This window comes from Cheilinus undulatus, linkage group 20 (assembly GCF_018320785.1).
Source record: "Cheilinus undulatus linkage group 20, ASM1832078v1, whole genome shotgun sequence".
NCBI lineage: Eukaryota > Metazoa > Chordata > Actinopteri > Labriformes > Labridae > Cheilinus > Cheilinus undulatus.
Window position 1 is genome coordinate 37,861,623 of NC_054884.1, and position 21,132 is coordinate 37,882,754.

The 21,132-nt window shown below is 39.0% G+C and overlaps 1 protein-coding gene and 1 long non-coding RNA gene across 4 annotated transcripts in view; one reads left to right on the top strand and one right to left on the bottom strand.

Moving 5' to 3' along the window:
* LOC121528392 (alpha-N-acetylgalactosaminide alpha-2,6-sialyltransferase 2-like) overlaps positions 1-16,415 on the top strand; it is a 29,671-nt gene extending 13,256 nt beyond the window's left edge. For all 3 annotated transcript variants that reach the window (XM_041815841.1, XM_041815839.1, XM_041815840.1), the window contains 7 exons: positions 5,913-6,078; positions 7,886-8,060; positions 9,097-9,235; positions 9,325-9,428; positions 12,841-12,924; positions 13,263-13,362; positions 14,488-16,415. In XM_041815841.1, coding sequence (XP_041671775.1) covers positions 5,913-6,078; positions 7,886-8,060; positions 9,097-9,235; positions 9,325-9,428; positions 12,841-12,924; positions 13,263-13,362; positions 14,488-14,658 — 939 coding nt within the window. In that variant the 3' untranslated portion in view covers positions 14,659-16,415. The remainder of the gene's footprint in view (positions 1-5,912; positions 6,079-7,885; positions 8,061-9,096; positions 9,236-9,324; positions 9,429-12,840; positions 12,925-13,262; positions 13,363-14,487) is intronic.
* LOC121528396 overlaps positions 1-21,132 on the bottom strand; it is a 98,198-nt gene that overhangs the window by 32,373 nt on the left and 44,693 nt on the right. The gene's annotated exons all lie outside the window — the stretch shown is intronic.

Here is a 21,132-nt window from a genome sequence, read left to right on the forward strand (position 1 = left end):
AAACAGCAGCATGTGGAAACAGTTACTTCCTGAAAGACTCCAACCTGGTTAAAGAGTACACACCACACAGGACACGACCCTATAGAAGCACCTTCAACCTGCATTCTTTCCTCTGAAAATTTTCCCTATTATCATACTGAATGGTTTGTTTACACATGCACCCCACAGTGGGACCCCCCCCCCGTAAAGTAGGAGACAGCAGAATGCCTCAGTATTTATCTGCGGGAAGTCAGTGTGAGCTTGTGTGAATGCAGCAGGTAACAGTCATAAAAAGTAACTACAGCAGAATGAGAAGGCCTGATGACATAAAGCACAAGTAATAAAGTAGCATCATGCTCTCATGTGCTCTCTTTTCTGCTGCTCTGAGCTCTTGGTACTGTGAAGAAGTCCAACAACATGCTAACCTGGCATACCAGGTGGATTTGTTTCACACATCCATCTGGTAAACCACTCATGGGCAGCGTTTGGAAAAGGGCAGAGCCTTTGAAAAAAAAATACTCAGAGGGTGATTGGATGAATGTTCTGCCTGTCACATCTTTGCAGGCCAATCAGAGCAACAAAACATGTGATGCAGCCGCTACAGAGCTGTGCCCCCTACCAAAGGAGTAAACTCCACAGAGAACTGCATAACCTGAACCATGGCGACTGTGGACATGTCAGTACACGACTTTGTTGCTTTTGGAAAGAGAACAACTCACTGCTGTTCTTTGTTTGACAAAAAGTACAAAAGTACTGCCACTTGATGCTGATTGGTCCTGTCACTTTCCAACTGGGCCAAACGGTTCAGATGGGAGCTTTGCAAGATGGATTTGCCAGTGAGAAACACGGAAACGGGTGAATCCATCAGCTTTGCAAGGTTAACAACATGCAGCACTGTCATAAAAGCATATACCCATTGGGGGTGTAACGGTACAGAAAAATTTCGGTTCGGTACGTACCTCAGTTTTGAAGTTCGGTACGTTTTCGGTACGGTGATTGAAGCAGATAAATAAAATTTTATTTTAATTCTACAGTCAAATTGTATTAAAGTAATTAGGCTAAATAAATCATATTTAAATTATAAATAATGCTGCGACCTCCCTCCAAAAGTTCTTCAATGATTAAAAATATTAACAAATAAATACATTTTTGAATAACTAGGTTATTTTCATTGATATATTGACATATTTATACCCATTCCTTAAACACTAAAATTTCCCAGCTAACTTGAATGCATCATCACACAACTGCAAGTTAGCTTGTTAAGTATGGAAATTAGCGTCTTTTTTTTTGCCTATTTCAACACGGACTTCAGCACTGGACTACTTTTTTAGCCAATGGGACCTACTACAAAGTTTGGAAGATCTTTTCACAGCCCATCTTTGAGGATAAAGAGGTTAAAGCTGTGTGAAATCTGAGGATAACTTTACCTATGACACAGCTGCAGAGTCCCTCTCTCACTCCTCCGAGGCTGAAGGTAAAGTTAATATGATTAACAGAGCCAGAGCACCACTGCTATACTGGTGATTTAAATGAAGCCAGCGGCTCTTCTTACTCCACATGCGCCATCACTGGTCTTCATTTGTTTTTGTAACTGCTCCTTTTTCTGTAATGACGGTTGCTGGCAGCTTTTAGGCTCATTGCTGCCACCTGGATTGAAGTGAGGACTTGACTGTTTTTTTTTTTAAATACTCACTCAGACGTATTCGTCATATTACTGTGTGCACCAAACCGTGGCGGCCGTACCGTGATGGTACGGTACGAATACAAATACCTTTACACCTCTAATACCCATAAAATAATAATAATGACAATAATGATAATAGTATCGTCTGACAGCAGCTTGATCTCTTGTAAACACGACGGCCACAGCTGCATTTTTATGACCTGCTGTGAGAACAGAAGCCCACCGTCAGGACTTCAAGGATCAAATAAAATCTAAATCTTAAGTCATAATTTTGAGTGATAAAATCAAAATTCTTAGAGTAAGTCATGATTATGTAACAAAAAGACACGATAAAGAGAGTTTAAAAAGTTGCTCTTTGTAATTTGTTCTTGTTGCACTTGTTAATGTTTAATGTTAAATTTTTAATTTTATTCCATCATTATGACTCTAGTTTCCACTTATCAAATGAGTAAGGTATTTTATCACAAAATTCTGACATGTTATCTCACTAGAACTTTTGATAGCAATACTATAAATCTTTAATCTCATTATTGTGAACTTATCTAATCATGACTTGCACTTTGTGATTATTATGTTTATGAACATATCTTTTTAAAATAACAAAGTTCTTATTAAATAATTATATTTAACTCAATAAAATGATTTTTTTCTGTTTTTATTTCATCATTCTAAACTTTAATCTCATTAACGTTTAAATTCGTAATTCTGATTTTATATTTCAATCTCTTTATACATTTTTATTTCATAATGTTAATATCACATAATTCGTGGATAATCTTTTATCTTGTTTTTTTTGTTGTTGTTGTTGTTTTTTTTTTGCTTTATCTCATTTTAGGACTTTTTCCATCAACATTATACATCTTTTCAAAATTGCTGATTTTTTAATCTTGTTTTTTTCCTTTAATCTCATAATGGTATATATTTTATCTCAATGTTTTTTTTTCTAATTAGTATGTTTTATTTCGGAATTATTAATTTTGTCTCATTATTTTTAGTTTTTAGCACATCATTGTTGTTAATCTCATAACTTGACTTTTTGTCTCATCATTGATTGTTTTTTCAATGATTAAGGTGTTTTATCTATTTTTTAATACTTTAATCTTTTAATTCTGATTTTTTGTTATTCTTATGTTTTGATCATATATTCATGACTCTTTTCATAATTATGACTTTATCTTAAAGTTTCAACTGATCACATAATTCTGACTTTTATCTTAATATTATCATAAATTTCTATCTCACGTTTTTATCACATAATTCTTTTATTTTTATCTCTTATCTCATTATGATTTTTTCCTCATTTTTGTTTTGTCATCTCATTATCCTTTCAGTTTTATTTTTTATGACTTTTTATCTTAATATTATATATTTGTCCTAATTTTTGTCATATCTCAAATTTATGAATTTTAACCTCATTATTTTGACTTTTTTTTAATCAATATTGTGATGTTTTTCCTAATTCTTATGTTTCATCTGAAAACTATGACACTGTCACTATTGTGACTGACATCTTTTTAATCACATAATTCTGACTTTTATTTTAGTCTTATTATGAATATTTCAGCCGTTTTTTAACCTCAGAATCTCAACTTTTATCCTAAAATGTTGATGTATGAATTTATATCAATTCAAAAAATCTCAAAATTACAACTTTTTGTAGAATCATTTGACCTACTATGCTGTTATTTTAATGGTTTACCCATTAATTTTCTCATTAAATTATAAATTTTACTTTTTTCTGTCATTATGTCATTATTTTGATGACATAAATTACACTTTTTTATCTCCTAATTATTACTCACTATCTCATAATTAGGACTTTCCCATGTTTTTTCTTTATTATTTCCTTATTTTTTTGTAATCTTCTTTAAACTTTTTAGACATGTACCTAACCATCATATATTTTGTTTTTTATGTAGGGGAATGGGATTTTTATGTGTCAGAGAAAATAAGCAACTTTGACACTTTCTGTGGCAGACTGTCCCAATATTTTCTAGACATTTTCCAGAGTGCACATGTAAGAACAGCTCATGTCAGCCCTGTGGTAACTTATTTCTGACGATTTGAATCTTAAAAGCCCCTAAAACCAAATAAAGTTTGTTGATTAAAGAAGGCTTATTATTTCTCAGCCTCAGTAGAGGAAATGAAGCATTAATCCATGTTGGATCTTGACTGAGTATTTGGCTCAGCAGGAACGGTGTGTATGGGATTGAGTGAAAATAAATTACAGTGTCTGTTCATTGTAATGAGGGAAACCTTCACCCACCGCAGCAGTGTGACTCACTGTTGTGTTTATAATAGCCTTAAACTACAATGGAGAGAAGGAGAGGAAATTAATCAAGCTTTAATTCACACATACACATATACAATCAGAGTGCAGAAAGACTTCATTGTTGCTTTGGCTTTTTAATGGGATTTGTTGACTAGAGGAGAAGAAATAATGCCTCTAAACTAATCCTTTATCCGTTAATGATAAACAGTATCTCAGAGATTAATAGGGCAAGCTGAATGTGTCATTTTTATTTGCTTAATTTGTGATATTTTCTATGTCTGACCACACTCTTCTGGATTTCATCAGCCTGGAGATGCTGTCATGGGGCGGTTGCCACAGTTGCATGGGTGGGTCAGTGTTCCCAGTAAATGCTGCATGGAAACAGTCTCCAACAGCCTGGCTCTGTTTCTGTCTCCCTCCCAGTCCCAGAGCGTGTCACCAACACATGCAGCGGCTCTTTATAGAGCTGTCAGATAGAACAGAGAAAACACAAGACGAGAAAGAAAACCCCTCCTAAAACCCGCCTAAAACTCTTTAAACTCATGGATGTAATCAGAGGATTTTGTTGGCGTTTACTCTGCTGAATTCTGAATCTTTTTCATGTGAGTTTCCCTACACTGCACGCTTCACTTTGTACATCCAGATTTTAAAGTAAATACTCGGTTAAGCTGCAGGTTTGGCTCTGAGCTGTTACATAAGAAGAGAGCGCAAACAAGCCAGATCAATAACTGATTCCACAGAGAACCTGGGGCAGACAACACAATTAGGAGAGATAAATTTGCTAATAGGCTCAGTGCCATCTGTGTGTTTGCATGTGTGGAAGCTTTTCATGCATGCTCATCCGTCCACGTAAGGTTTTACATTTCATACATGAGAAAAGAGGCTACAGTTAATGAAGCTGCATTTGAAGGCCGGTTTTATCTATTTCAAAGGCTCCACCAAAAGGTGACTTTAGATGTCTTTTTTAGGGGTGTAATGGTTCAGAGGTCATGGTTCAGTTCATGCCTCGGTTTTGGGATCACTGTTCAACATTGATTTAGTTCAGCGGGGAAAATGAACAAATATATTCCCCAGTGCATATTTCTAGGTTGGTCTTGTTGATTATTTTAGCAGGCTGTAGTGACAGTTCCAGTTTGATCCATCTTTAAAACTACCTGTGATAGTTGGTGCAGTCTTTAGTGTATTTATAACCTTACAAAGCAGATGGATTGTCCAGACTCCATGTCTGTCTTCAGGCAAATCTATCTTGCAAAGCTGCATTTTGAAACGACTGTGCCAGGTCTTAAAACTGACCAATCAGCATCATTTGCAGAGAACGTGGCTGTATCTACAGGTGGGGTTTAGTGGCACCTATGGGTGCAGCCAGTGTAGCATTTAGCTTGAATGTAGCTATAGTATAGCGGCGGTTTTATCTGAGCTGGACCACATTCACTTTCTCGACTGGCCTTGGAATGAGTTTTATTCACCAATAAGCTCCACTGGTCATAAACTACTACAAGGCCCATCTGATGAGCTCAGGTTACTACCAGAGCTGCACATGCCTACGTCTAACATCTCCTGGATTAGGTAATAGAATAAATATGATGGACAAAGCAAGCAGGAGCAGTGTTTAGATGCATATGGATAAGGATGGGTACAGCTGTTGACACAAATAGGCCAGACTTTCTCTGATCAACCTAAGCGGTCTACTCAGGCTATGGAGGCTTGGCCCTATGAAGGCTGCACCCCCAAAATGAGACAGATTGAAAATCTCTCATCGTATGCTTTCACAAACAGCGGCTAATTGCCTCAAGGAAGAGTCCAGAGGTTAATTTTGAGGCTGTGAATCCTGCCAAACAGAGTCAATGATGCTGCCCTTGTAGCAACCATGAAGGAAGTCATATTTGCATGTTTCTGCTAAGTCTCGGGGGTTGGGGGTAGGTCTTTTTCTGTGCAGTTTGATAACAACACTGCTGTGTTGTCTGCTACCTGCAGGACTGCCCAGATGGTATCAGAAGTCATGTCTCCGACACTGTATTTGGGGCTCGGTTTCTGAAAAACATTCCAGTCCTGCAGCGGGTCAAACACGCCACTTCTGAGCAGCACCAACGCCTGAGCCATTACCCGGGAGCCCACGGCTGGAGCAACATCGATCACATGAGTGAGTATTTGTTTCTCAGGCACATAAATTCAGTTCTTTGAATGAAATTGTTTTGATTCTTATGCCTCCTAAATGGTGATAGCCAGGGCTGGGCCTGTATAATTTTGGACTGACTGTCCAACCATCTGGGTCATTATTGCAAACACAAAACTATGGATGCACCGATACCGATCCTGGTATCGGGTATCGACCTGATCCAGCCCCTCAAAGCTGCATCAGGTATCGGTGGGAAAGGGCCGATCCAGGCAACCAGCTCTAAGCCTTTTTTACAAGCTTGTTTGCACTATTTTCTCACAGAATTGTTACTTTGTTTACAGTATGTGGTAAAAACACTTGTGTAATACAGTTTTGTACTGGAATGTTACCTCTGATGCACTTTCTTTGTTTTTTGCTGCATTAACAGTCTACATGGTGTAAAAGTTTACAATTGAATAGTAATTTCTGTAAGTCCTGAAGCACTGTTTTTACCAAACTGCTGGTAAACATTTAAACACTTTATAGTTTAAATAAATAGCAACTTCAGTAATCTATATGTACTAATTTTTTGCCTTTTCCCAAAAAATTACCAGTCTTAATTTACAGTAGGGCATGCAGGTTATTCTTTTAACACTGGTATCGGATCAGTGTCGGTTGATACCCAAAGCCCAGGTATCGGAATCGGTATTGGGACCAGAAAAGGTGGATCGGTGCATTCCTACACAAAACTAAAGAACCCTTAGTGGGATCTTATTCCAGCTTTGAGATCCACTCTGACTCAAGGATGAACTGGTCAGAGGTTAAGGCCACTATGACTGTTGATCCTAGCTTCAAAATGCAATATCTAAAGACCGCTTTGAGCAGTTTTCTTCCAATTTGGCACAAACATCCACTCTTACTCAAGGACAAACTGTGTTTGAAGGTACAAGGTTAACATCACTGTGACACAATTCTTGTGAGCACAACATTTCGGTGTACCTGGAAGTATGAGCAAGCCTGTGATCTTTGACTAAGCACAAATGGACAGTGGTTATACTTTGCTCTTTATCCCTGCAACAACTCGTGAACTTGAGCTCCAGCTGCACTTCAGAAATGGACCGAGTGGGCGAGGTCAAAGCAAAACCACAGCGCTGATGCAACACCCTTTGGAAATGTGGTTAAGATTGAAATCACACCACCTAGCCTTTCAAAGCTGATAGACTGGTTAGACTCCACATCTGTTATCAGGCAGATGTTACAATGTTATTAGCAGCAGTTTATAGAAAGTGACAGGTGTTCCTGGTGTTGAGGATCTTGCTCCAAGGTCCTCTGACAAGGACTTGAACCCCCAATCTCCCAAAGTCAAAGTCAGCAAAGTAAACCTTTGAGCTCTCCAGCTGCTTATGGCTGTTTTAATTACACTGAAATGTCTCACCTAATGTATAGTGCTTTTTAATGTTTGCTTCTATTGTCTTTTTTGACGTCATATGTGAAGTGCTTTAAATCTCAATGCTGTTCAATGTGCAATAGAATCAACCTTTCAGAGCCTACACTTCTTATTTGTCCAAAGCTGACGATGTTAAATATTTTGGAAAATGTGTTTGGGGACATTTGGGCCTCCTTTTATAATGAGATAATAGAAGCTTCCTGTCTCTGTGCCCACACATGGAGCTGTAGGGGTTTCTTTCTCTCAGAAGAGTCAAAAATAACCAAATCTGTAGGCGGATCCAATTACATGGCAGACAAAATAAATCAGTTTATCAACAGCATCTTTCTCTGCTGATCTGTATAAACCTTCAGGACTGTGTTAAAATAGTCTAATGCAGACGGCTCTGTTTGTCTTTGTCAACAGCGCTGTTGGAAACTCTTGCTGCCCTTAACTCTTCTGCTAACTGGGGGATGTTTGACGACTGGAGGGATCGCAGCGATAAATCAGAGTGTATTCGCTGTGCCGTGGTGGGGAACGGTGGGATCCTGAAAGACTCAAAGAAAGGCGAAGAGATCGACAGTCACCACTATGTTTTCAGGTAGAAACTGACTCTAACTTCTTTATTCAGCTTATCTGGACAGAGGAAGTTGTAGTTTTTAAGCCCCCAGGCAAAGACGGATATAAGGCTTTCCAATTTTTGGAAAAAAAAAAAAATCACACTAAGGGAACAAAATATTTTGTTATTCAGGTAATAGAGACAGAGAACTACAGGACATATGAAATAAAAATAGCCAAGAGTACTTAATCTGTTGTTGCTAAAGCATTACTACTTAAACTCACCACATCTTCATATTCTAACATGCTTCTAAAAATAAGTAATATGCAGTGCCTATAAAAAGGCATCCCCTTAGATGTTTTACCCTTTTCTTGATTTTGTGAATAGATCATGATCAATATAATTTGGATTTTGGCAAAAAAATTACAGAAAAAAATCCCTTTAAAGTCAACGTCACTGTATTGTTGGGGTCAGTGGTCCTCCCCGGGTCATTTTAAATAATCAAAGTCTATTTTGATGTTAATTTATTCAATCTTGGCCCCTTATTTACAAAATATGCATTTTTCATAATTCAAAGTGATTAAAGATATATATCCATGAAAGTTGCAAGCCTATAACGACTTTATCTTAAGGCCCATTGGGGCTAAAGGCCTCAGACAGTTTCCTTCCTGTTCCTAATGGTTTGCCTTTGTAGCTACTCTAAACTGCAAATGAAGAGCCCATTGTGTTGTTGTTGTAATGGCTGAACTCAAAACCAAGTTTTTCCTTGGCTTAATGTTTGTAGTTTGTGTCCACTGTTAAGCTGGCTTATATTTTTTAAGTCCTAAGCAGGGTTTAACACCCCCAATCCCCAAAACCTGCAAACATGCAGAGAAACACTTAAGTTTTATTCAAAATAAATCCTCCCCGACCTCTGTTTGTTGGCATACAACAGCTGGATGATGGTTATGTGGGTGAGCTGTAATGATGACACATCTACTCCCTCTGGTTCTGGATGATGGCTTTTCTACTATAAAGTAACTAAACCTCTTTAGGTCACACTGTTCTGATTTTATGTTTGTTTTATCTGTTATCTCAGGACCAACGGGGCGATAACTAAGGGTTTTGAGCAGGATGTAGGGACTCGGACCACCCACTACACCTTCTCCACCAACACACTGATGAACTCCTTCAGGAGCTACAAAGGTCTTGGCTATAAAGGACCCCCTCAGTCAAAGGTGAGCGCTAAATGTGAAAGCGTTTACAGCTAAACTGGTGAAAAAAAACAACAGATATGCATGACTCTCTGTGTGCTGCTTTCCAAAAGGAAACACGGTACGTTTTCCTGCCAGATCATGACCGGGATTACCTGATGGTGAAGGCTGCAGCAACACATACTCTGGTGGAGAGAGGGAAAGAGCAGGGAAAAGAGTAAGTCAGCTTCTTCACTGCAGACAAAAAATAAACCATTTTCTACAACTAAAGGAAACCCTAATGTGTGTACTCAGGTTTGGCTTTGTATGTGTTTGCTAACTTACAATACAGTGCTTAAACATAAAGGACCAACTAATCATCACAGAACAACACAGAGTCAATCAGACTGCTGGAATATCTCTCAGTCTCACAGTTTCACCTGCTGTTGTGGAAGTGAAAGTGGAAACAGATGCAATGGAGAGTCAAAGCAACACAACCCCAAAAAAAGGAAATGGTTTTGCATGTGGTGGCGACAGATATTCGTTCCTCCCTTATCCTTGCGGAATAACTGTCTTCTATTGTGTTGTCTGGTGTCTACTGGCAGCCCAGCACTAACAGATAGCACATTAGTATGTGCACATACAATCTCAAGAGCAAAGGGGAGATACAAGGAGACCAGCTCAGGGAACCAGTCCATACTAAGTATTTAGAGAAGGGTCCGGCTGCAGACCATACATTTCTGACAACCACTTACACAGCCACTGACTGCTCATCTGAGACACTTTATATCTCAGAAAGGACGTGCCATAGTTTACAGGTACAACATACAGTTGCAAGAAAAAGTATGTGAACCCTTTGGGATTTCTTGGATTTCTGCATAAATTGCTAATAAAATATGTTTTGATCTTCATCTAAGTCACAGCAATAGACAAACACAGTCTGCTTAAACTAATACTGCACAAAAAATGATATGTTTTTATGTTTTTATTGAACAAAACATGTAAACATTCACAGTGCAGGGTGGAAAAGTATGTGAACCCTTAGGCTAATGACTTCTCCAAGAGCTAATTGGAGCCAGGAGTCAGCCAACCTGGAGTCCAATCAATGTGATGAGATTGGATGTGTTGGTTAAAGTTGTCCTGCCCTATAAAAAACACACACCAGTTTTGAGTTTGCTGTTCTTAAGAAGCATTGCCTGATGTGAACCATGCCTGGCACAAATATGCTCTCAGAAGACCTATGATCAAGAATTGTTGACTTGCATGAAGCTGGAAAGGGTTACAAAAGTATCTCTATAAGCCTTGATGTTCATGTGTCCATGGTAAGACAGACTGTCTACAAATGGAGAAAGTTCAGCATTGTTGCTACTCTCCCTAGGCGTGGTCGTCCTGTAAAGATGACTGCGAGAGCACAGCGCAGAATGCTCAATGAGGTGAAGAAGAATTGTCAGCTAAAGACTTACAGAAATCTCTGGCTCATGCTAACATTTGTGTTGACAAATCTACAATAAGTAAAACATTAAACAAGAATGGAGTTCATAGGAGGACACCACAGATGAAGCCACTGCTGTCCAAAAAAACATTGCTGCATGTTTGAAGTTTGCAAAAGAGCACCTGGATGTTCCACAGCACTACTGGCAAAATATTCTGTCCATAAATGAAACCAAAATTGAGTTGTTTGGAAGGAACACACAACGCTATGTGTGGAGAGAAAAATGCACAGCACACCAACACCAAAACCTCATCCCAACTGTGAAATATGGTGGAGGGGCCACCATGGTTTGGGGCTGCTTTGCTGCTTCGGGGCCTGGATGGATTGCTGTCATTGATGGAAAAATGAATTCCCGAGTTAATCAAGACATTTTGCAGGAAAACTTACGACCATCTGTCCACCAACTGAAGCTCAACAGAGGATGGGTGATGCAACAGGACCACGACCCAAAGCATAGAAGTAAATCAACAACAGAATGGCTTCAACAGAAGAAAATACGCCTTCTGGAGGGGCCCAGTCAGAGTCCTGACCTCAACCTGATTGAAATGCTGTGGCATGACCTCAAGCAAGCGATTCACAACAGACATCCCAAGAATATTGCTGAACTGAAACAGTTTTGTAAAGAGGAATGGTCCAAAATTCCTCCAGACCGTTGTGCAGGTCTGATCTGCAACTACAGGAAATGTTTGGTTGAGGTTATTGCTGCCAAAGGAGGGTCAACCAGTCCTTAAATCCAAAGGTTCACATACTTTTTCCACCCTGCACTGTGAATGTTTACATGTTTTGTTCAATAAAAACATAAAAACATATCATTTTTGTGCGGTATTAGTTTTAGCAGACCGTGTTTGTCTATTGTTGTGACTTAGATGAAGATCAGAACACATTTTATTAGCAATTTATGCAGAAATCCAAGGGTTCAAATACTTTTTCTTGCAACTGTAGTTCCAGTCTTAGATCTTTTCTCAATTCAACTTAATCATAAATAAAGTCTGGCAGTTACAGTTACAAAACAACCACATTCCCAACATTACAGCCAAAGAAACATTTCATAAATAAAACAAAAAGGTCAGAGGTCTAATCTAATCTAAATCATGTAAAGACTGGTTTTGAAGTAGTCAGACAAACAGTGGCTTGCTTCAGCTTTATTAGCTTTAGCTTAAGCTAACACAGCAAGTGATTTAATTAACACTACTACATAAGCCAATGTAGCTCAGTTAGCTTTAGCAAGGGGAGCTTTAGCAAACAAAGGTTAAGCTAACTTAGCTATGCAGATAACATATTTACATAGCTTACACAGCTGCTTTGTGAGCTTAGCTTTAGCTACATAGCAATGTTAGCTATGTTGCTCAGTTTTCTTTGCAATGTGAGCTTTAGGAAACAAAGCTAAAGCTAGTTTGGCTATGCAGATAACAGATTCTTATCTTATGTAGCTGCTTTGTGAGCTTAGCTTTAGCTACATTAGCTACATAGCTATGTTAGCTAGGTTGCTCAGTTATCTTTAGCTAAGTCAGCTTTGATTTTTGTTGTCATGTTGAGTCCAACCCTCAGTTAGTTGATGTTTTTGACATGAGATGTATTTTCTAAAATAGTACAAAAAGAGCTTCACATTTCATCAGGAGATTTTACAAACAACTCTGACTTCCTTTTATTTATTCTGAAATAAGATTTGTTTTTATTACTCCAAAAACCCAACTGACTGTACAGAGGTATACTCACTGTTTTTATTCTCACACTGTGTGCATGCAGAGTAGGTGGCCTCTGTGATAATAAAAGATTAGATACTAATAAGCCACAGAACTCCCCTAAGGGCAACTTTCTCTTGTGCAATAGTTCACTTCACCAAAATTACATTAAATTAAACTGAAAAAGTAGAAATCTGCATGTAAATGAGGCATGTTACCATATAAATGCATCAGTGGTAAGGACTGTGGTTTCACGTTACACAAGAATTTTAAAAAATCCTTGTTTTTAGTCCTTTAACTTTCAAATCCACAACCTTTCACAAGCAGCAACCCTGACAGAGAGCCTGATTCTAGCCCAGGAAAGCCCTGTTCAGTTTTACAGGACATGGCAAAGGTTTCTTAACCAACAACTCCAATCTTGGATTACATTTCAACTAGTTTTATGATTTTACAAACATGTCTTGTGATCTTTACAGTCCGACCCAATACTTTGGAAAGGATGTGTCAGCAGAGAAGCTGAAGCTGTATCACCCTGATTTCATTCGCTACATCAGAAACAGGTGAGTGAATGATCTGCAGAGCAAGTGCACAAAATGAACACAGGATCAGATTTCAAACAGAAATTAGATTGGAAGAAAATGCTGAAAGATGGATGTTCTCCTGTGGGAAATTCCCACAGAGTGACAGAGGTTATAAGAGGACATTAGAGTTGGTTCATTGCAGGTCAGTGTTCAACTTTAACAGCCTCTAACCCAGTGCTTTTCAGTCTTTGTTTGCCCAGGGCACGGCTAATATCAAGCCCAAATCTCACACCATATCCATATACAAAGTAGCCTCTTGAAAACATATTACACCAACTAATTAGATCTGCTAATCTAATATGTGGTCTTTATTTCAGGTTCCTTCATTCTAAAACTCTGGATGGCAGATACAAGAACCTTTACCGTCCCTCTACAGGAGCTGTAATGCTGCTAGCTGCACTGCACACCTGTGACAAGGTAGAGAGTCTCTAATTACAGCTCATTTCTGTCAGCTGGTTGCTTATTTACAGCAGGACAAGGCTGTACATGCCAGATAGCGTGATAATGTTTTGACTCGCTGCAGCTGGCCTTGCAAATGCAGAAGTGTTCAGATCTTGTTTAGCCTTCGGTTGTGCTGGAGAAGGTTCCAACCAAACTGCTGCTTTGTTAATGTGCTGTCAGATACTTTAAATAAAGCTTTCCGGTGCATAAACATGGATTCCCTTACAAGAAAAACATGCTGAAACAATCAAATCCAATTTTTCAACTTGTCTCTGCTATGAAGATTTACAACCTGAATAGATGAGACATATTCATGTGCATATCGTGTGGTAAAGCTGCCATATCATGTGCAAGGATGGTTTTTACAGATCAGAAGTTTTTAGCCGGTCGTACACAGTGTGATTTTCAGAGGATTCAGATGTGTGTTTAAAGTTGCTCAGAAGTCAGGCTGACTCTCAGCCTGATTGTGTGTTGTTTGTTGTGCAGTGTACAGGGGGATGGATGGTTTTCTGGCATGTTTGATAGTTTGGTTGTACGACTGCACACTCTTTCAAAGTGAGAGCAGAACTACTAGCAGGATCTCCAACTAGGAGGCATTTGTTTCTTTGTAAACTGTCAAACAGCATTTTAAGTTATCATGTAAACAGCAGGAAGGCCTTTTTGATCTGACTAATAATAAAGAAAATGAACAAGGAGGAAGTATGTGTAACTGTGGACCTCCAAGTGACAGAAAATATTTATTTTTAGCTGCTAGCTGTGTTTGCTGGCAATGCTTTTTATGCAACTGTGTCAGTAGGATGGCTAGATTTTTACAGTGGCAACACCAGCCATCAGCCAGGCAGTTGCTAACATCCATCTCCAAGACTGGAAACCAGCTAACAGCAAAACAATGACTGTATGCCACTGTACGCACTGCATCCTGGTTTCAACATCTGAAAACAGCCAAATAAAGTTCTCTGCAAAGACATGACAAACAGAAATGTCTTTCAAATGGAACTATGATGCTACATTTGCTTCTTAAGCTGGGAAGTAGAATTAGAATGTCCTCTTCATGTGATTTGTGTTTACTCAAGCTGTGATGGCGTTTCCTTTGTGATGCAGGTCAGTGCGTATGGCTTCATTACTCCAGACTTCAGGAAGTACTCTTGCCACTACTACGACAGGGTCTTCAGCCCGCTGGTCTTCTACGCCAACCATGACCTGAAGCTGGAGATGATCCTCTGGCAGCAGCTGCATCAGGCAGGACTCATAAAACTCTACATGCACGAGTGAGTGACCAAGGATGATGACACGGGAGCCACGCATGTTTAGCATGGTAACAGGGAATCCAAAAATAACAGCCCTACCTACCCTGTCTCCAAATGACTCTTCATGACTCTCAGAAATGAGCGGAACAAAAAAGAGGAATTTATTTCCATGAAGGAAACAAGGGCTGTGTTTTTCTAACTGACTTCAGCTGTGGTTGGCAACGATGGAGACTTAGTTCCACATATCAAAAATGTAAAAACCCTTATGAAAAAAACCTTTATGAATCCTGGAACCATATCCTGGTGGTCTGCAGGTCAAAGAGGTTAAACAAGACCAGTGTGATTGAGATTCTGATCTTTGTTCTAACATCAAAAAACACTACCATGTAATGCAAGCAAAAGTTATGCTATTCAAGTGCAGCTAGCATTCTGTCATGTATTTTTGTTTGTCAATAGCTGCCCTGCATACCAATGTCTGCCTCTTTATAAGATTTTCTTTCAATGACACATTTAGATTTTCACAGGAATAATGCATGACACTTAATGAGAGAGAGTGCTGTCAGATGGGGCCCCCTTAGGGGGGTTTCTGACTGTCACTGCAAAATTTGCACATTTTTAACCTCCCCTGCAGCTCAAAAGTTCTCTTGGCCCTAAGGGGCCTCCTACAGGCCTTAAGCCCTGAGCTACGTCTGCCTTGCCTGTTTATAAGCAACACCTCAGTTAAAACCTCAAATCTGCCTGAAAATAGCACAAAGATATCAAAGCTGAAGTTTCCCTGTTTTGTCTCACTTTGCTAAGCAAGCACTATCAGTATTGATAACATTAACTTTTGATCAAAATCAGCCTGGCCCTCTGACCTCCAAATCACCATAACTGCTGTTTACTGGGATGCCTTTAGAGCGGATCATACAATCAGTCAAGGTGGAGTTTCTTTTGGTGTGCTGTAAAGGGACAAAAGTTCAATTGCCCCCTGCTTAAAATATCCCGTCTCCTGCTCTAAATAGATGTCAGAGCACTGCAGGCAGTGGCCAAAGACGTTTACTCACATTCTGTGCTCGCTCTGTCTTTGGGGAAGTTTACTGTGGGAGGCGACAAGCCCCACCATGTGACGATCAATTAAATGTAGTGTTTAGTTTAAGGGACTTAACTTATTCTGTTTTTTATTTTTTTAAGCACACAAGTGTACTTTATTTTGAAAGGGTGTCACGCCGTGATGATTACAGCACTGTGGCTTTCAGTGCCTTTTTAAATGTGAATCAGTGGTTTGGATGAAGCATTGTGACTCAGGTGGGAGTTTCTGAGGTGATTCAGGAAGGTTCCACAGCAACACGGACACATTTGACAAATCAGTGGCCTTAGCACTCTTATCTGGATTTACTGACATTGACTTATGGCTCTGTAACCTTCATTTGAAACACCTGGACTCCTCTGAGCCGTGATAGTGAAGAAACAGAGTTCACTCAGATTTAGTATCACCTGTCATTCTTAATGTCGGATACTAAATCTCTGTCTGAGAAATAAGACAAGTTTTACTGTACAGACAACAAACTATAGATGTGACGTGGAAGAAAGAATAATGTAACCAAAGACACTACAAATCAGGGATTACTTGTATTTAAATGTCTATTTTTTACTTTGAAACTAAATCAAAGAGATCAAGTCATCTGTTTTCTATTTTTACAAAGTGGAGAGGACAAGGATAAGTGCAATTTCTTACTATGATTTTGACCTTTTTATAAAAAAAAATCTGTTGAAAATAAAACTGTCTTTTTAAAATCTTAATGTGTGCTTTCTTTTATTCTTAGTTTCAATTTACAACAGCATGTCTTTAGTTTAAGAATTTATCTCAAATGAAATGGATTTACCTGAAATGACTGGAGGATTAGTACCCATATATATACAGCTTGACCTGTTTAACTCTAGTTTTTACTTCAGTAAGATCATAGCGGGTACTTTGTGTGGTATCACCTCTGGTGAGGTTCTATGCAAACTGAGCCAGGGTTTCCCATCAATTACAGAGACTACGGCGCTGACATGCTTCTATTATGTTGTAGTGGACGTTGAAAAATGTATCCACTAGAGGTCGTTGTCTCTCATCAATTTACTCTGATGCTGCTCCATCCAGGACATACCGTGAGGAAAGAACGTTCTGCCCTCTGCTCAGCTGTGCTCTTGTAGCTGTCTGAGCTAACATCATTGACAGGTTTGTATTTTCTAATAATTCACTTAACATTTGATTATATAATTCCTCAGAAAACTCGATAAAGTTCTTCTAAATGTTTCTTCTTCGTTGTGTTTTGCTACTCTGGGTTGAACAATTGGACATGCTGCTCAACGCTGCCCCACAATTGGTGGCAGTATTGCAATGTTCGATCTGTACCCTTAAGCTTTAAGAGAACGGACAAAAAACAGACAAAGTGATCGCAGATTACAGACAGAAAGGTCCGTCCATATCTGTATCGAGTTCAAATATAGAGAAAAGATGAGCCCATAGTCCAGGGGTCATCAAGTAGCCTGCATTTTTACAAGGGCCAGATTTAGTCTTGACAGAGACTCTGGGGGCCAGACTCTCAAATAAACCAAAATAAATAAACATTTTGGTCTGATTAACATATTATTGCATTTTCTTTTAAAATGCAGGAACTTTTTAGGCATCAACAGTGCGATCTATCCCTATCATCTATAATGCAGCAGGCCACAAGGAGACCAGTCGGCCCACAGAATTGGCTGAGCCCCTGAAAATCCCAGATTACGGGCCTTCTCCAGTTGTGATTTAGCACCAATCTTAACTCCTCTTTGATACTTTTTAACCCCTTTTCACCTCTTCTTCACCATTTCTGCAAAAAAAATTCCATTCTTAACCCATTTTTGATATTTTTGACACTTTATTTTGCCACTTTTTAACCCCTGTTTACTACTTGTCAGGCAATTTTTGCTATATTGTTGCCACTTCTAACCCATTTTTAAATCCTCTTGACTTTTTAACTCATATATTTTCCATCGTAAAACAACTTTACAATTTTTCTGCATGTTTTATTCCTTTGTGCCGCTCTTTGATCCATTTTTTGCACTTTTCATCTATTTTTTCCCACTTTTGAACCCCTTTTTCATTACTTTTTTGCACCATTTTTGCCACTTATAACCCATTTTTGATACTTTTTGCCCCTTTTATCCTTCTTTACCAATTTTCACCACATTATAACTGCTTTTCACCACTTCTACCAATTTTTGTCCCTTTGTGCCACCCCACAACCCATTTTGACACTTATCACCCATTTTGCCACTCTCTAATCCTTTTTCACCACTTATTCTGGACATTTTTGCAACATTTCTGCCAGTCTTAAACCACAAAATATTCATTAATAATGTCTGACAAGTGAATTTCTATAAAAACAGACCAAATGTCCAGTCATTCTAAAACTATTTCTATATTAACTGGGTTTTTTTTTTTGTTTTTTGTTTTTGTGGTGGATTTAACAGCTGCATAGGTTTAAAGCCAAAACTCTAAAACTAAAAAACACAACATCTTCTTTCTCTCCTCGTCTGAATTTAATGATCTTCCGGGGCCGGACAGGAAGCTTTTGGGAGGGCACAGCTGCGCTATGACCTCCACACCTGCAGCGAGGACGGACTATCAAAGTACATCCTGCAATGGACAATGACGTGTTTAGTAATATAAATGAGTAGAGTTGCGCTGACGGTGCATATTAAAGGGGAAACAGTCGTGTAGTGAGCACATTTAGGATTATAAAAGAAAGCTTTATCAAAATGACATCTTCTTAAATAAGATTAATAAAGCAGTGAAAAACAAATTTATAGAAAACAACAAAAGATTTGGATTGTGGGAAAGTGCAAAATTATGCCTGAAGGTGCAAGCTAATGTTTATTTTAAAGCAAACACCAATTCTACATTGTAGATAACTGTTATTAACCCAAACCTGCTTGTTGACATCATCCAACAGGACACACGAACATATGTTGTGCAAAGGCAAAGACTGTCATTCTTGTATCTATGGTTGTGTTTAACACACAGAGCAGAAGCACCTTCTCTGTCATTTTAGCAGACAAACATGCTGGTAATTGGAGGTAATCAGATGTTTTGAACAGGACAAGGTCATGTCAAGGTCAAAATCTTATTTCAGCATATGAAGGGTCACACTGAAACATAAAACAATAAAATACTGATGTATAGTAACTTGTTAGGTATAGCTCGTAAGAAGCTACAATATGGTGCAAGCCACTTTGACCTCACAATATGTAAGCTAGCAGAGACTTTTGACCTCCGAAGTCTAATCAAGTCACCCTTCAAGTCCAAGTCTTAGTCCCTTCCAGATTTGAGAAAAATCCTAAGTCCCTCACTGCATTCTTGAAATATTTTTATCACATGATCTGAGGTGTCGGAGACCTTTGACCTTACACACTATATTGCCAAAGGTATTCGCTCACCTGCCTTGACTCACCTATGAACTTATGTGACATCCCATTGTTAATCCACAGGGTTTAATATAACGTGGGTCCATCCTTTGCAGCTATAACAGTTTCAACTCTTCTGGGAAGGCTTTCCACAAGGTTTAGGAGTGTATTTATGAGAATTTTTTACCATTTCTCCAGAAGTGCATTTGTGAGGTCACACACTGATGTTGGATGAGAAGGCCTGGCTCTCAGTCTCCATTCTAATTCATCCCAAAGGTGTTCTATCGGGTTGAGGACTCTGTGCAGGCCAGTCAAGTTCATCCACACCAATCTCTCTCATCCATGTCTTTATGGAGTTTGCTTTGTGCACTGGTGCACAGTCATGTTGGAACAGAAAGGGGGCATCCTCAAACTGTTCCCACAAAGTTGGGAGCATGGAATTGTCCAAAATCTCTTTGTATGCTGAAGCATTCAGAGTTCCTTTCACTGGAACTAAGCGGCCAAGCCCAGCTACTGAGAAACAAGCTCACACCATAATCCCCCCTCCACCAAACTTTACACTTGGCACAATGCGGTCAGACAAGAACCGTTCTCCTGGCAACCGCCAAACCCAGACTCGTCCATCAGATTGCCAGATGGACGAGTGTTTACATTGCACTTGGCGATGTATGGCTTGGATGCAGCTGCTCGGCCATGGAAACCCATTCCATGAAGCTCTATACACACTGTTCTTGAGCTAATCTGAAGGCCACATGAAGGTTGGAGGTCTGTAGAAATCGACTCTGCAGAAAGTTGCTGCACTATGCACCTTAGCATCCGCTGACCCCGCTCCATCATTTTACGTGGCCTACCACTTGGTGGCTGAGTTACTGTCATTCCCAATCGCTTCCATTTTGTTATAATACCACTGACAGTTGACTGTGGAATATTTAAGAGCCAGGAAATTTCACCACTGGACTTGTTGCACAGGTGGCATCCTATCACAGTACCACGCTGGAATTCACTGAGCTCCTGAGAGCGACCCATTCTTTTACAAATGTTTGTAGAACAGTCTGCATGCCTAGGTGCATGATTTTCTACACCTGTGGCCATGGAAGTGATTGGAACACCTGATTTCCATTATTTGGATGGCTGAATGAATACTTTTGGCAATATAGTGTACCTCACATATAACATCAGTAAGAGTGGAAAAATGTGCAAGGTTGGGATTCATTCAGATGGCCCTGATAGACATAATGGTCTGGCTATCACTAGCACAGAAGCATAAAAAACTATTGGCTAAACATCAGGTATGTAAGAAAAACTCAAAATAACCAGCTTTCCAAGATATATGTAAAACACAGTCCTGATAGGCACCAGTTCATCAGTTTGTATGTGAAATCCCTTAAGATGACTGAAGGTTTTTAAGTACGCATTGATTTTTCAATTTGAATCCTTTTTAAACTGTAAGAACAGACTGGAACTTGTTTTCCATGCTAACATACAACTTCCATCCCAGCTACAGCATGCTAACATAAGGCTTAACCTCTCTTTTAAAAAGAAATTAGCATAATAACATTTTTATAATAAAAATTATGCAGCAGCCCTCATCAGATATCAAAAAGTCAAAGCCAAATGTCAGAAAGTAATGCAGCACTGTAGAAAAAAAAACAAAAAGCTGATGCACTGAGTGAATGTAACGCACTGCTGACCTCTAGTGGTTAAAGAATGTCTGTGCAACAGAGAACATCAGAATATCCATCTGAGCTCTGACATGAGCTAGTGCCGTATGAAGATCTCTGTCAGGACGGGTTGATCCAGTGGGATTTTTGAGGAGTGACAGAGCCACGGGCAAACCTGTTAAGTTTTGTCAAAGTTTGAAACAATTTTCCACTTTCTACAAATTTTCACAGTGACAGGGAAAAAACAACAGACTCAGTCATGACATTATTAGTCATAGTATAAGTTGGTGAAATAAACCCTGATTTAAACATTTTATAGGTTTTATTTTACAACTTTTGAATACACTGATGAGGAATTTCTCCTCCCCAGATTTTCACAGTAATCCATAACTAATAATAACCAGCTTATGTTTGAAATTCATCAC